Source organism: Perca flavescens, chromosome 14, assembly GCF_004354835.1.
Source record: "Perca flavescens isolate YP-PL-M2 chromosome 14, PFLA_1.0, whole genome shotgun sequence".
Classification (NCBI taxonomy): domain Eukaryota; kingdom Metazoa; phylum Chordata; class Actinopteri; order Perciformes; family Percidae; genus Perca; species Perca flavescens.
Genome location: NC_041344.1, coordinates 29,617,736 through 29,634,561, shown reverse-complemented (window position 1 = coordinate 29,634,561; position 16,826 = coordinate 29,617,736). Strand labels below are relative to the sequence as shown.

General features: G+C 43.3%; 1 protein-coding gene across 6 annotated transcripts in view; it reads left to right on the top strand.

The window, feature by feature from the left end:
- Positions 1-974: 974 nt before the first annotated feature.
- The window catches only part of ptprua (protein tyrosine phosphatase receptor type Ua), a 246,327-nt gene continuing 230,475 nt past the window's right edge, over positions 975-16,826 (top strand). For all 6 annotated transcript variants that reach the window (XM_028598344.1, XM_028598343.1, XM_028598342.1 and 3 more), the window contains exon 1: positions 975-1,251. In XM_028598344.1, the coding sequence (XP_028454145.1) occupies positions 1,158-1,251 (94 nt within the window). In that variant the 5' untranslated portion in view covers positions 975-1,157. The remainder of the gene's footprint in view (positions 1,252-16,826) is intronic.

Below are 16,826 nucleotides of genomic sequence, written 5' to 3'. Positions count from 1 at the left end.
ATCTGAATTCTGAGAATATAAACACAGAAATCCAATACATCTTCACATTGGCCTAAATCCTCTTCCATACTATTTATTAGTAGCAGGAGCTAGGACAGATTCAGGAAAGATTCCGGACTTTTGAGAAAACATTCGTTGGCTGGAGCCCAGGGGCGGTTCTAGGATCAGACCTTTACGAGGGCTCAGCCCCTAATGAGAACGTGACACGTATACAGTGCCTTGCAAAAAAAAAACCTGCTGCTAAATCAGTAATTTCATCATCTGATCATCTCTGAGCTTGCTACTGAACAACAACGTCAGTTAAAAAACACTATGATGGAACTAAACCTGACACTTTATAAGTAATAACGACCAATTTGACACAATGTTCTAACATTCAGCAATTTTAGTTGCTTACATTTCAATTTGGGTTCTAATCTGATATATATATATATATATATATATATATATATATATATATATATATATATATATATATATATATATATATATATAAATAAAATGTTTTTATTATAATTTTTAGGGGGGCTGAGATGAACTTGAGGGGGGCTTGATAAATGACCCCTTAAAATGGGTCTAACATCGCCAATGCTGAAGCCCCAAAAGCACCCCCCAGCCTCACCCCTGCAAACATATACCCCCAGCACAAGTGAGTCAAATATTTATAATGTGGCGGCTTTAGCGTGAGAGCAACAGCCGAGCACACGAGTCTGTTTGGAAGCCAGCAATGCACTAAAAGACAACATTGAGGAAAAAATGTCCCCATTTGTACTGTATGTCTAGTAATTGGCTGATCTGGGGCCACTGCAGGACTAGTGTGAGAATGAGATGCACCGCCTCCCCACATGGAGGCGCCGCAGCCCCGCACTCCCGCGTACCACTTGCTTACTTTGACAGTAAAAAAAAAAAAAAAAAAGTAGCGGAGCCGTTACAGGAAAAAAGGGAAAGTGGGGGTGGTGGTGGGGGGGGGGCTCTTTTTGAACGCTTTAGCTCGAGATCAGATGCTCCCTGTGCGGGCTGAGAGGGGAGCGGGCAGACAGCGCTTCTTCTGCGGGGGGATGCAGCAATGAACGGAGCCTGGCGCACAACTTCTCTCCAGTCCCGCTGCAACCGCTGCTGGACTCTCCTTTAGGATTTTCTTCTTGTGACAGAACGAGATGGACTTTACTTCTTCTGCCAGCATGTATTCAGCAGCATTGCTACTGATGATGGCCGTCAGGATCTACGCAGACAGCATGGAAGGGCCAACAGGTAAAAAAAAAACAACAACAACAACCAAGGAAACATTTAACATGTTTGCCAGTTTGGAATGTGTCTAGAGCGCGCACCTGTAAATCCTCTCGCTGTTTTTAAAGTTGGTCGTCAGAGGTTTAAAGTGCCCCCCCCAGCCTACACAGTCTAGACATAAATCTCGAAGCCGATCTTGCATTTTTCTCCGCAACTTGAAAAGTTGTCTCAAAGTGTGCGTTCCGCTGTTACAATCCGACCCTGGCTGCTGTCGCTGGTGTGAACTTTCTCCTTTTTGTAGCCTATGTGTATTGAAATGTTAATATTTCACGGGGGACATGACATGTGGAATTGCCTTGCAACCTCGTCGAGTAAAATCACAGCCTCATTTCATTTCATTACACGGCTCAGTAGTATTTCTGATTAGGCTACTGTATTTTCTAAGAACATTTCCTCACTAGATGAAATTCGAGTTAAGTGGATTCATTATTTGCATCCTGAGCCCTCCACTCTCTTTCCTCTGTCCCTCTATCTCTGTCCAAGTGCATTCAGCATCATGACAGTCAGGCTTCAGTAGGTGGCATCCACATTCTCTACTCCAATGTGTCATGCCAGAAAATGTTAAAATCCCATCCCAGTGATGAAGTCATCTCTCACTGGCTTTTATTTATTGCCGATGATGTTCACATTAAATGGGCTGCTAACTTTCCTGCATGTTAATAGCATTGATGGAACATGTTGCATGATTTTGTCGCTGGTGCAGGGGATGATTGGTTCAGTCTGCTGAAAATCAGCCATCAGAGGCGTTTGGGAGGAACAAATCAGGAGGAGTGTGTTTTTTTTATGCTGCTACAAAGCAATACAGTGGAGAGATGAATAAGTAATGTCAGTTTTTTGCCCCAAATAAAATAAAAACACTGGCACTGGCAGATGCAACTATTCTGTGTGTGTGTGTGTCAGTCAAACTCTGATAGACAGAAGTAGTTTGCTCAGTGAGGGGAAAAACTGAGATTTAATGCCATAATACCTCAAATCCAACAGAGCCCATGGAGTTCAAATGCGACTTCAGTTCTGGAGTTTAACATTTGAATGGTTGCAGATTTCCGAGGCCTCCAAACCTTTGACATTCGAGGAATGTTGTGGAGTATAGGGTAGAACAAATGCCTCTGGTCACTCCCAGCCAGTCAAGTTGTCCCAAGTAAAAGTGACAGTTGGTTAATCTCAAGAATGCTTTGCAACTCTTGTGTGAGCGTCGCAAGCGACGGTATAAATACTCCGGTGTCGGTTACACAGCCACCTAAAGCAGTTGCTGCTGAACAGACGTGCACTGAGCCACTCCCTGCTCTCCAGGATCAAGTTGGTTCTGTAGGCAAGATTTAGTGTAGCAACCCAACTGTCTTCTGAGATTACACCGATCAACAGAGAAGACTGTGTGTCTCTTCGCCAGCTGGCACGTACATTGGAAATTAATTCTGTTGTCAAGAATGGACACTTGCAATGTGTGAAAATGTCCACATAGGAAGTAGAAGACAAAGCTGGTCTCTCCTACTTCTGTCTTGGGCTGTATGTCGAACCTAGAATACTTTTTGGTATCGACTCAAATATGCAGCACTTTGTCTTTGAGAAAGTTGGCATTAAATGTTTGGTCAGATTTGTAGTCTATTTTTAAAATTTGTTTTACTTCATTGATCAGATGTTTCCCGGTATTTCATGTCCAAGTTCTTGTATGGCGGCTTTTGTTTAGACATTTTTATATAGGTCAAAGTAAGGTATCATATCGCCCCTAGTAGTAGGGCTGAAACTAATGATTATTTTCATTATCAATCAATATGTGATTATTTATTTCAAATAATGAAACTGTCTGGTCTATAAAACTATGAACATCGCAATTTCCCAGAGTCCATGGTGACGTATTCAAATGTCTTGTTTTGGATGACCGGCAGTACAACTACCAAAGATATTAATTTACTGTAATAAAGGACTGAGGAAACTAGAACATATTCAGAGACGCTGGAACCAGTGATTTTTATACTCCAAAAGTAACTCAAAACTCACAATAGTTGCTGATTGATTTCCTGTCCGTCGACTTGGGCTGGATATTGTTTAAAAAATACGATACCAGTACCAATACCATTTCCCTTAAAGTGATACTGATACCAATAGATACCAATAGTACCAATAGACAATTCTTTCTACTTCATTGGATACCCGTCATGTGAATGGAAGCATTCAGTCGCATTAAAATGCAAATGAAAGTGTTCATATAGGCGTAACTTCACCACACCACAGACTGTATGGGTTGTAGCTGTTGGGGTAGTGGGCCAATCACACATCATTAAATCAAAGAACGCTTGCAGTAATTGGCTGCTGGCTTTACCATACAAATAGTAATTTGTTCCTAGATCTGGGTACAAAAAGAATCAAATGCAAGTATCGTTGGGCTGGAGAAGTTTTCATAGTACTCAGTGCTGGGTTATTTCAGGCAATACCTTCAAGGCTCAATACCTTCGACTAATGAATTAATTGTCTAATCGTTGTGCCTCTAACGAGTGGTGAACATTTCAACGACACCCATGCCTGCCTATGTCAGATCTGTATTCTCTGCCGTTGCTTTGGTATTTTGAGATACACAAAGGGCTTCGATATCGGTTCCAATACCTAATGTTTTACCGCCGTTTGGGGGGAGTCTAAACTTGGTTTAACTCATTTCTGAAGTTTTAAAGTAATATTCAATCACCAGACATAACGAGCCATGTCTAAATAAAGTATACCATATGTTTGAGAAGTTGCTTGATTTAGATCAGATCATATCTGATAAAAGTTAACAAGTCCAAACTGCGACACAGTTTGGCTGCGTTGCGGACGGTTGCATCACTTGATGCATATTAATTGATGGGAGCCGGGTTGTGGCGATCCTTGGAGCAAATGTAATAAAATTCAGATTTTTCTTTTTGAAAGGTGAGGCGTTCGTCGTGAACTTTCGATACGTGACACTGGTTTCTACTCAATATTACAAACCCATTTTGGTTGGTACTGTAAACGACAGTTTGTTGACATCTAATATATGAGTATTGAAGTTGCAATATTTCTCTTCTAGGCAGTGGTGTAGTCTAATGTATTGTAGTGGGTATACTGTACTGTGTGTGTGTGTGTCTATATGTATGTATGTGTATATTTATTTATTTATTTAATGATGTGCCAGAATCTGCCTTTAGGGAAGGGGGGGGGCATATCATAGTGGGGGGTCTGGGTGTCCTCCCCCAGGAAAGTTTTGAGCGTCAACAACTTAATTTCCTGCATTTGGATACACTTTTATGCACCAATTTACGGTGGAAATACCTTTTTATTTAGCCTATGCGAAGAAAAAGAACACAGATGACAATTTGAAATATATCAAAAATATAATATATGTTATGTATGTTTTTGCGTGTCATTGGGCATTTTTAAGTGGGTATGTGGAAATCCTGGAGCTTTCTTAGTGGGTATACTGTGTATACCTGTGTATCACGTGGACTACACCACAGCTTCTGGGGCTGCCAACGAGTTGTGTCGTACAGCTTTAATGCTGAAACAAGAGAAAAAGCAGTGCTACCTCACCTCATTTCTGTTGTAATCAGGCAAATGCTCCACTATACTAACGTGGAGTGCCAGCATGTGGCTGCACTTGGAGGTCTCTTACCTCAGCTGTGTAGTTTCACCTACAGAATGTGTGATTGTTGAAGTTGCAACCTGCTGTGTTGTTTAAGTGCACCCGGGCCCTGTTAGCTGGGTCTCCGAGGAGTCAGCGCAGGAACGTAATTTAATCTTAGAATAAAACCACGTGAGCTAACCCCAACACTGAGCAGCCCTGACACGCCGCTCCAAACCCTATGAAATTGGAGGTCGGAAAGAGGTGAGCGTGAAAAGACCCCACTGAAATGGGCGCTGACACAAGAAGGTGGGCTTTCACAGGCTGCTGGGAGGATGTAGAAAGGGTCCTTGGTGTGTAGCGGCGTGAATCCGGCTCAGTGTTAATCCAACAGAAAATAGCCTGACACACACAGCTCTCCTGGGGCAAATGTGGAAGCTTTAAATGGAGAAAATGGAGCGTATGTTCGCACAAAAGGCAATGATGAAATGTGCTTGTTCTGGAGGAAATAACACAAGAATCTTTAATAGAACAACTGCATAATGGCTACACGTTGTTAAAGATAATGAGTGCATTCTGTAATTATAGTTTGTGATAATGAGATGTCAAAGGAACAAGGGTTGTTTCAACACCCATTTTTTTAAAGGAAGAAAAATCAAAGAAATCTATCAATATAACGCTCAGCACAATGTCTCCAGAGCTGTGGGACTGATTTTTTTGAAAGTTTTTTTTTTAGAAGCAACAGACTAAACAATCTAGCTTTAATTGCCTTTTTTGGCTGAAGAAGAATGGCCGCAATTAACCTGGAAATGGATAAAAATGACCAATTTAAAATGATGAGTACAGCCAGCATTTCGCTTCTCACCTTTCTGATGCAGCATTAGATGGGTTGCATATTGCAAACAGTCTGCATGAGCCTGATTTTCTTCAGTTAAAATGGATGGGTCAAGCATAAAATGTGTGGATATACTCGATCAGCCAAAGCAGCCTGACAGATGCAGCCAGTGAGAGCAAAGCAGCCCGGCTGAGGTGGAAGTCAATCGGGCCTTTCCTTCCCTACACTCCACCTCTTTGATGGCTTTTGAGAAATTTTAATTGCCTCTGCTGTTCGTCACCAGTCATTCGTCTCCGAGAGTTTTATTGGCAGCGTGGCTGAAGCAAACTTGAAAAGGTGTTCAACAGAATTAACATTTAAATTTTAATCATCAGAACGGCAAACTTTATAGGAGTTTGGAAGTCGTGAGGCCTGTGAATAGCTGAGTGACTTGGCAAACTTCGATGCCTTTCATATATACCCGCAGCGTGATTACTTCTATCTATCTTAAAATGATTTCCTCTTATCATCGAGGGAGGAGTTAGGGCTGCTGTTGTGCAACTGAAGTCAATTTTCCCCTAGGGAGTTAAGTTGGTGAAATGCAATGTCGCCGGCTCCAATAGACCTTATTGTGCCTGTCTAAGCCCCAGCTCCTTCCACACCATCTATCTTTCCATGTTGTGTATCTTCAGTTGTCAAGAGTATTTGGCCAAATATGCATCATGTGTTACAGAAATGTGAATACTTTTTCTTTTCAGTAGCAAGCGGTGTATGGGATTACAATTTTGAAATTTTGAGTCACTGTGCGTTCAGTGGACAGATCGGTCCGGGACTTGCTATCTTGACCCAGAACTGGACGTTTGTACGTAAAACTGCAAAGTAAGCTAACGTAGGCTATCGAAGTAATGCGACAGTGGGGGTAGAATGCAGAGCCTATATCAAGAGAAGATATACAGCTCTTAGTACCAGTGTTGTCTTATTTACGTGTTGTGTTAGCTTAGCTGGCGTGCTAACGTTAGCCACTGGTAGACCCGCATTCAGAATTGGCTGGTTTTGTTAAGAGTTGGAGGATGTGAGAACCCCGCATCATTACTCTGTGAGTTACGAAATTTTGAAGGCATGTTGGGTTTGAACCCACCAGGGTAGCTACCTAGCTAAGCTAACAGCTAAGCTAGCTGTTGATGGTTGATGGTCAGTACATATCCATACTAAAAAAGAAATAGTCCATGTAAAAAAAAAACCACAGGTTTGGTTGCTTGTTAAAACACAGTGTCTTCTTCATAATGTCAGTTTTGCCTGGGCGATACAGTATATATTGTCAAAACGGTATAAATATGTCTTATCGTATTTTTCTATATCATTACTATCGTGATGTCGAAAAACCAGAAGCTGACCTGCGTTACGTCAATACAGTATTTAAGTCACACAGGAGTATACATAAATAGGTTTTACCATGTGGGACTATAGGACTGTAGGACTATTTATTTATTGAATTACCAGAAAACATGCTATTTTGTAATATATATATATATATATTATTAAATTTATTATATATTATTAAATAAAATATAGTTAATTTCATATCTCAACAACGATAGGCCTATAACTATATTGCAATATTGTTTTGTATTTCTACACATGTTCATAGGGAAGATGTGACATGGAGGCATTGGAATGGTTCAAAGGCATCTTTGACAGAGCTGGGCTGAGTTTGACTGGTGGTCATACTGTATGCTATATTTGCATTTTCTTGACTATTAATTGAGGTAATTGTTCAGCAGGGCTGGTGTTTGGAAGCCACGTTGGTCATTTATGGTGGTAGCAATGAGACCATCTCCAACCATTATCGCCTTGTGCAGTATGTTTATGACTTTGATCTCCCAGTGCTGCTGCTGCTGCTGCTGCTGCTGGCGTGTGCCCATCACCACCATGCATGTTAATGGAGCTGACAGAGCTGCCAGACGGACTTGGCCTGAACCCACGAGGCGTCTTTGTGGGGAGAACCAGGAGCGGCTTCGCCTCTCCAGGTGTTAAAAATGTGTTGTCCCCCATCTACAACAAATCAATACTGAGCAGATGGAGGGCTGCCAGCACGCGGCGCGCATCCTGTCGAGCTGATCGCTCCAACATGTTTCGACAATAAAGTTAATTTGCTCCTTTTCAGACTTCCTCTCGTGTTGTCGAACGCCTATGTTGGTATTCAGTTTAGATTACTTAAAAGGAAGCTGCTGGGTTTGTGATTGCTATTGCTCGCACTTCCATCACTGACTCATTTCGTTGCTTTTACAGCTCAGAGTTTTATTTCAACAAGCTATATATAATGATCCGCTGGATGAAATCCGTGAAAAAGGTTCCTAGCATGAACACATCCGATGCTTGAGAATCAGCTGCTGGTGGAGTTTGACTCTTGGAATTTGCTGTCTGTTGCAGGTATGCAGGAGTGCGGCTAATTTATGATTATCGAGGCTCAGGGGACTGACCTGCTGCCGGGGCAACAAAAGCCAAAGACATTAAAGCGTACAGACGTTTTAAACCACAGACGATCCTCCGACATCGGCTCGCTTTTTAGCAAATTCTTTGAAATGTTTCGAATGCCTGAGTGCACGCCTCTGTGCAGTCCTCCCACCCCTCGCTCTTTCAATATAGGAGCTCACGGTCTGACAGGGATCATGTCTCAAATTGTCCACAGAGCATTGAGAGTGTGAGGGTGATGCTTTGAAAGCAGGCGGCGAAGCAATTGCACTGACAACAATATTTGTCTCTGAAACCTGAGTACATTTAAAGCCCAGTGTCTCTAAATTCCTCAACCATCTTGAAGAAAGGCAATATCATCCCGCCAGGCAGTAACACTTTGTCTCATCAAATCTTGAAGCAATGAACCTCGAATAAATTCACCTTTTTAAAACGCTTTAACGCTGTTAGGTAACAGTCGGCGGTGATGTGCCTTGCATTCCTCTGCCTTTTTTGTTGCCGTTTTCAGTAGGAAGAGTATTTATACTGAGTGACAAAAGTATACTCCAAAGTCATTATGCGTACCAGATGTGCTTGACTTTTGAGTGTGCCTTTTGATGGACACCACTGTACCACAACGGACTGCATGAAGAATACAGATGTGCTGCTTAAAGCTGCGAAACATTACAACAAATGACGGGCTTCAGAAAACCAGAAAATATAAAGTCTTTATGATGAGTTTAAGTTAAATCATTAGGTTTTATTCCCTAGAAATGTCAGCATTGCATCCATGTGGAATGTTGGGAAAGGAATGGGCGACATTTGTCATCATAACCTCAAAACACTAGAACTTACAGCATACGGAAAAACACTGTTACAAATTCAGAAATTTGGTTTCTCTTTTTTTAAATTCTGAAGGTAAACACCAAAGGGGAAAATGTCATGTTTTCAAATGGGAATGGGAAAAGATGGAACTGTAGGTGCTAGCCAATTGCAAACCAACCCCAGACCACTAATGACGACATGGTCTGTATCTGTGGTGTTGATAACAGTTTTACAGACCACAAAGACAGCAACCCTTAGCTTCATCTTCAAGTCTCATTTCCTGTTAATTTAAAAGGCAATCAATGTACTTTGTTTTGTACTAACTGCAAAAACTGTATACTGGGACAATTGAAATATAGTACATATTCGATACCATTTGTATGTAGTTTGGAATTGGGACACAGCTCAGGTCTACAAGTCCATGTCCCTTCTCTGGGGTAGACATATACTGTACCAAGTCTGAAGAAGACTGAAATGTGTCAGTAGCACAGAGTGCTTGTATGGCCACTTGTGTTTAGACAGCGTTTGAGAACTTCAGCTTCTTCTGTCAAAATGGAGAAACAAATATTAATATTTCTCAATGTGAGGTATCGGGTCGGGTACCATATCAGCACTATTATCAAAACCTTTCAAATGATGCCATACTAGCCCTACTTTGGAGGAAATAGACAAAGCATGTTAAGGGAAAAGTTGGTGTACCAGAAGAGCAAAGTACAGCACTTTATCAGAATTTAAGGAATGCACTCAACGTCACAGATTGATGATAGATAACAGTGTGGAGTGTTTGAGGGAGGATTTATTTTTCCTTTTCGAGGATAATTTACCCTGTGGTATTTGAAGTCGTTGGCCTCAGCACACAGACACGGCCAACTCTCTGGGAATGGCGGGTGAGATTGATGATGTTGAATCCTGTAAGCTGCGCTTGTTTTAGGGATGAGTTGGACAAAGAGATGATATGCAGGTGCGTGACTGTTCTGCAGTGATGGCTGCCTTTCCATTTAGTGCAGTCCTGCTCTCCGTTAGATTCGCCGCCGCCATTACCTCCCAGATTTGTCACCGCCGCTGACAGCCAGCCGTGAATAATCTTTATGAATATTCCCCTATTGCTCTCGCCGCCTAGCAGACGGTTTGTTTACACCGTGCGGCTGAACCAATTGTCCAAGCTTTTCCCCGGCTATGAAACCTGTGGTCGGGCCTGTCACGGCCGATGACAGGTTGATGGGAATCGTGAGAGGAAACTGCTCGCCTATCGCTGCAGCGTGAGGTGACCGAGCAGCAGATTCAGCAGATTGGAGGGGAGGGGTTAGAGTTCAGCCACGGGATGATTTTTGTGGCGGTGCTGTCAGCATGTGTCGCTTTGGATTGAGATGACATCTAGGGCCAAACTGCGGCAATGGCATTCCTCTCGCCTCCTTTCCCTTTCTGCAGCTTTCGGAGGTAAAATAACTGCATGATGCCAAAAGCTATTTCTTTTTCAGCTCTGCTACCTTCTCCTCGACACTTTATCTCCCCGAGTTTTCCGTCCCGGGCTCACGTGTTTAGTCCCCCGTGTCATTAAGGTAGAAGACCACAGTGCTGATAAAACTCGTGTTAGGTGAAATGCCAAACTTCAAACTCCTAACTCCAGACTCACCCCCGTCTTCTATCTTACCCTTCATTTTTGTAAGATAAAAAAAGGAAGAAAAAAAACAAATCAGTGATATGGAGCAAGACCCGGGGTGTGCAGGTCCCAGGGCGGCTGTAGAGATTACACTTTTAAAAAGTAGGCGTTTAAAGTTATCAAACCTGTGGGCCTCCGAGTGTCCCTGTGGCACACAAGAGATATTAAAAGTTGAATGGAAAACTTGTGAAAGAGAAAAGTCCAATTATTAAATAAATAAATAAGACGTGTCCCTCAAGGGATTGAACAAGGGCAGTGCGGCATCGCCTGCTCACCCCTGTCAGGGTTAGCAGTGACCCTCCTGTGCACAGTGGGGGGGGGAGGGTATGCCGCATGAGCAGCAACACCTGTGTGTCTGCTCTCGCTGCGGGATGTCTTCATCAACCGCTTCTTCACTTCCTCCTTCTGTAACTAAGTTTGGATTAATGCCAGGTTTTGGCTGATTTTGTCCTCTTTTTTTTTTTTTTTTTTTCCTGGAGCATCTTACTTTGTAGTGGTATACATGAAGTGTCCATTCTCCTGATTGCAGTTCGACCACGGATGTAACGATTACCGGTGTAACGGTAAACCACGCTAAAAGTGTTGACGTTAAAATATTGTTATTATCACGGTTGGATTACCACGGTGTTTAATCCTTATTGAACACACTTTTAAAAAATGCCGCGATAATACCAAAATGGTGATAATTTTGGTCAACCGTGAGGTAAAATTTTCATACCGTTACATCGGAAGGAAAAAGTCTTAGTGTTAGCTGGTCAGAAAAGCTATCCTGTCCAAAACCACCATCTCCCATCGTAGGGAGGGCCGAGAAGCAATAACCATTTAAATTGGATTAGAAACATCGATCCAACTTTTGCCCTAGAGTTCGACCAGGCGCAGATGCGGCATGTTCTGGCTGCGCCGTGGTTTGGTTCCGACCATTGTCCGCCATGCGTCGTACCACACCGGGAGCATCTCAAAAGCAGAGCGTCTTGCCTGCCCGATTCGCAGATCTTGTTTTGGTCATTTTTCCTGGATATTTGTAGTAAGAAGTATACATCGTTAAATGGTTTCTTCCATTTAGTCCAGTTATGAATGGCACGGATCAAAGATTTTCTGGTTTTTAGTGGAAGTCTGCGGGAGTCTGCACAGGGTGTTTTTATTTAGAAAATTGACAGATTTTCCTTCAGATTTTCCAGATAGCCCTTCCACTCCCTGCCCGGCCCGTCCGTCAAAAATAGACCTGATGCATGTTTTTTAACTGAACAGAGCGGAGAGCCGCTTCTGGAACGCGTCGCATCGCGACTGGTGGAATCCCAAGCATTGTCTTGAGTGGCCGTGATGGGTGCCGGTGACCGTGATGGGTGCCGGTGGCCGTGATGGGTGCCGCGCCTGGTGGAATCTAGGGGTTACTCTCCCGATATCTATTCTGGTACCTCAATTTAGGGTTGGAGAAATGTTAACCGCGAATGCCGATTACCAGTGTTTCATTTTTCCTGTTCAGCCCGGAACTCTTGGAATCATTTTAACGTAAGGTAACATGATGGTGTGGTGTGGTGTGGTGGGGGTTTCACAATCTGTACAAGCACCTTTTACGCCAAGCACTTCCTTCTGTGATTGGAAAGAACCGTGTCAACTAGGGCTGCTTGATTATGGGAAAAAAATATAATCACGATTATTTCGGTCAATATTGAAATCACGATAATTTAACACGATTAATCGTTGACTTCAGGAAGGATGTTGCAATTATTGAACTTAAAAAAACTGGAAAAAGTTAAATAAATCAACAGTAAAAAAAAAACACACAACTGTGAAATTTGCCTTAATACTTTTCCTATTTAAACGTTATTTTTTTCATTCAGAACACAAGAGAAAATAAGACTTGCAAAACGTAATGAGCTAAATAATAGTTTATCTCGATTATTCTGTTTTTGTGATCATTGGGAGCCAAAATCATAATCCTGATTACATTTCAATCAATTGCACAGCCCTAGTGTCAACGTGCAGCAGGATGTGTGACAAAAGCTGACCGTAAGGTCTGAAAGTAAAATTAACAACCACTTTTATCGCAGGTGTACCCGCTGGGAATCGAACCTTCAACCCTGGCGCCGTCGATGCCTCTCAAACCATCTGTCCTTCCTCTGCTCCTTCTAGATGGCATGCACCCGTTTTGTTAGTTCCGTCTCTTTCTTCTTTCTACTTCTCGTCTTGACTTCTGTCTGGCGGGGTTAGCTTGGCAGTGATTTAGATGATGGCAGTATTTTGGCGCTTCTAAGATGCAGTAGCACCTGGGCCAGCATCTGCTGTGTTTCCCTTCCAAAAAGGCGTCGGCATCAGCAGCGAGCGCGGCGGGGGTTGGAGGCACCCGTGGCCGAACTCGGACAGATAAATGCAAAGGGTTACATTCATGAGCAAGGAGCTGACGGATCACGCCCTGCATGGGAATGAGCGAGATTCCCATTCCCAGAGGAGCGTGTTAGCCCAGCCAAGGAGGATTGGAGGCATATACTAAAATCCTCATTTTGTTTCACCAGACGTATCGCCCGCTGGTGCCCGGAGCAGGATGTTGTGGTTTTTATAAGCTCGCTGTTACAGGAGGCCTTGAATCATTAATTCAATAAGATGGACCCCCGAGTGTACTGCGGGCGCGGCTTTTCAGGTGGAGGTGGAGAAAAACAGAAGTGAAAGAAGAAGTTGGAAAGTGTGTGGAGTACAGGAGGGGGGCGTTTATTGATTACATCAGTGGAAGCTGTTGGGGAAACAGCATGGAAATCAGCTGGTGGGCAGCTTTCGGTCCGTGGCGCCACCTTTCGTCTCGCCACCGCCGTCTGATCTAACAGGCCGGCGCGAGGTGAAAGGGACTCCGGGGGAGGCGTCTCCAGATCGGCCACTGAACATGTGTGTCCCTGCGCCCTCCTGGCCCACACCCCTAATCTCAGCGTCGCTAGAGTCTGAGCAGATGGCACTGTGGCTGGGGTCAGCGAGCTCGTACACAATAATAATAGGCCATGAGAGGATGATGGGGCTGGCCCAGACACTGGAGGGATGATGCTGCGATGACCCGAGTAGATATTAAAAAACAGATCTACTTTGTTTGCCCTTGCACGAGGCAGCAAGTTGACATATGTTGTTTGTGAGTTGGTTTAAACACAGCATCCTGTGTATTGACCTAGAAAAGTGATGAGAGCAGCAGAAAGCTTACCATCAAAAGGCTGCACGGGTGGATTCTTTTCTTTTTTTTCTTTTTTTTTCTTGCATTCTGTGTTTCATGTAGAAGCCCCTTGCTTGTGTTAATGTATGATGAAAATTCTCTGCCACAGGAGGAGCACTGGTTCTGATCTCTGTGTAGGGAATGGGTTGCTCAGATGGCATGGCGGATTTCAGGATAGGTGTGGCTACGGAGTCGTCCATGATGGTTTTGTTCAACCTTCAGGCTATATAAATGGCAACACAACTCCCTAAGGTGATTACAATTAATTCATGTTTGATTATGCACTAAAACAAGTTAGGGTTTAAAGTGAGGGTTTAAAGCCACTGTGGAGTTTTGAGGGGAGATGCTAACATTGTGCAAGCACTGATCATTTTTATGCCAAAACTATTACCTCAATATTGAGCATTCAAGCTTTATGCTGAAATCTAACTCTCATCTGGGTAGAAAGACCCCTGAAACAGCATTTAGGCCCATTCAAACTCTTGATTGAAAGCCAGATGAAGTCACAGGAACTGGGTTTTCAGGCCAGCATGTGTTTTAATAAAGTGGAAATATCTGCAAACGGATTTATCCGTGTTTATGTAAAACAAAGTCAAAAGTCAGCTGTATTTACTCACCCTTTTAAATGCCACACAGTGGATCTGATGTGCTTGACAGAGCAGAGAGAAGAGAACGAAGCAAAGGAGGCAAAAAAAATCACAATTTCAAGAGATGGAGTCAATTGCCTGGGGCCGGGAGATCCGAGGTGAGACTGTTGGTGTCAATGTGGTCTCGCGACACGTACCGGCCACCGTCCCCTTGGCTACTTATGTGTTTATGGAATATTCGCTGTGCGACAGTTGTCAAATGGTGCAACTTGCCAGTGTGTGTTGCACAGAAAGAGTACACTCACTGATTTAGCGTATCACTCCGTAACGTTGTCGGACTCATGATGGACAGTGAAACATCAATGCAGTTGAACCAGAGACATCGTCTTTTTTTTCCTAATTCCGCACATTCTTCTTCATCCTCAAAAACCTGGCGTCTCCATTACCCACAGTGCAACTCGAGTCGATTCACTCGACTGTATGGATTTGGGCGTGTATAATTATAGCCACACTTTAGATTCACTCTCATTGAGTTGGAAAAAGAAGTTCCGAGCCTTCCAGGATTTCATGTCCTGGAGGTAGTTATTCAGTCTGTCAATGTATTGTAGTTCTGGGGCTATAAGGGTAGGTAGGTGTTGTCAGCATAACTGTTATAGAAATATTTTACTTGTGATGTGTATAATGTGGCCTAAAGGGAATGTTTAAATGTAAAGAGACTTGGACCAAGTATCAAACCGTGGGGACAAGGCAAGGAAAGGGCTGTGCTTAAGCCTCGGAGGAGGGTAGTACAAGTTCCTGACTCAGCTGCCAGAGGAAGGTCATTTTTCACTTTTAGTTATGCAAATTTGCATCCTGAAACTCTGATTCTTCCCACTTCCGTTCATATTGTATGTCACGAAGGTAACCTTAACTTGTCTGCCGCCTGTGAAGTGCAGGGAGGGTTTACAGTGGCCCCGAAGTGGCTAGCGGAAGAGAGGAATGTAGAACAATGTGGGACATGTTTGTCACTGTCTCTCCTAAGGGACGCTTCGCACAGGACCTGCTTCTGCCTGAATCTGTGCAGCCACGCCCACACAGTTCTGTAGCCCCCCAGACATTTCTAATTATATGCACACAAAAGTAGGCTATGTATTGTTTCCTTACCCCCCCACCAGTCGCCAACTCTGTCACCCACTTTCTGCCAGGCCGGAAGACCTGTTGTTAATTAAACCTGCCAATCATAAAGAGAGAAGGGGGGTGGGTAAGGAGTAGAGAGAGAGAGAGAGAGAGAGAGAGAGAGAGAGAGAGAGAGAGAGAGAGAGAGAGAGAGAGAGAGAGAGAGAGAGAGAGAGAGAGAGAGAGAGAGAGAGAGAGATTCTCACTTTTCACAAAGTGTTTTACTGCAGTCCTTACTTTATGGTAATGGAGTCAGTCACATCTTCGTTTTAGAGGCTGCAGCCAGGGACAGTAACAGTAGTTGACTAAACTGTGTTTGTGTGGGAGTGTGTGTGTGCGCCTTGTACTCACTCTGTATACACATGAGTGCATTTAGGGAGGGTGGAACAATTAATGCGGGGGGGGCGCAGATTAGGAATCCATTCAAAAGTTTTTTTTTTCCATTCTTTGTTCAGTGAAAGGAAGAGGCGTTGAGTTAACGAGCTCTGTAGCACAGTCCGACATGAGTGGGTGCCACCTTTTGCCTGCGCCGTCTGGGCGACATCTCTGACCCCATGTGCTGTTCCATGTTTAATTAAGAATCCGCTGGAGAGGGGTAAAAGTACACGGCAGGGTGAATCTGTAGAGGCAAAGAAGTGACAGCACAATGTTGAATCCCTAATAGAAGGGTTAGTGGTGCCCGTTGGCTGGGCACAGTACGGGTGGAGTGGGGTTGTGGGTATTGAAAACATCCGCCACCATGTTAGGGAAAGCTACCGGGTTTGTTATATGCAAGGATGGCCAGTGTGTTTTTGGGGCGATTTACAGTAAATCTTTAGCTAAGAGGTCTCCTGCTTAATTAAGTTGACTTGTTTGTGCTTGATTGGGCTAGAGGTGTGCTTGAATTGCTCACCTACTGCACCGCCTACTGCAGCACAGATGAAACAATGCCCCGGGCCCCTACAAAACGTTGCTTGCATCTTGGCAATATATCGATATTGTATCGATATATTAAGGCTAGATATCGTCTTCAATTTTGAATATTGTAATATAACACAAATTTGGTCTTTTCCTGGTTTTAAAGGCTCCATTACAGTAAAGTGATGTCATTTTCTGAACTTACCAGACTGTTCTAGCTGTTCTATTGTTTGCCTTTAACCGCTTAGTCATTATATCTACATTACTGCTGATTATTTATCCCAAATCTCATTGTGTAAATATTTTGTGAAAGCACCGATTGTCAACCCTAAAATATTGCCGCAATATTGATATTGAGGTCAAGAATATTGTGATATTTGCTTTTCTCCATA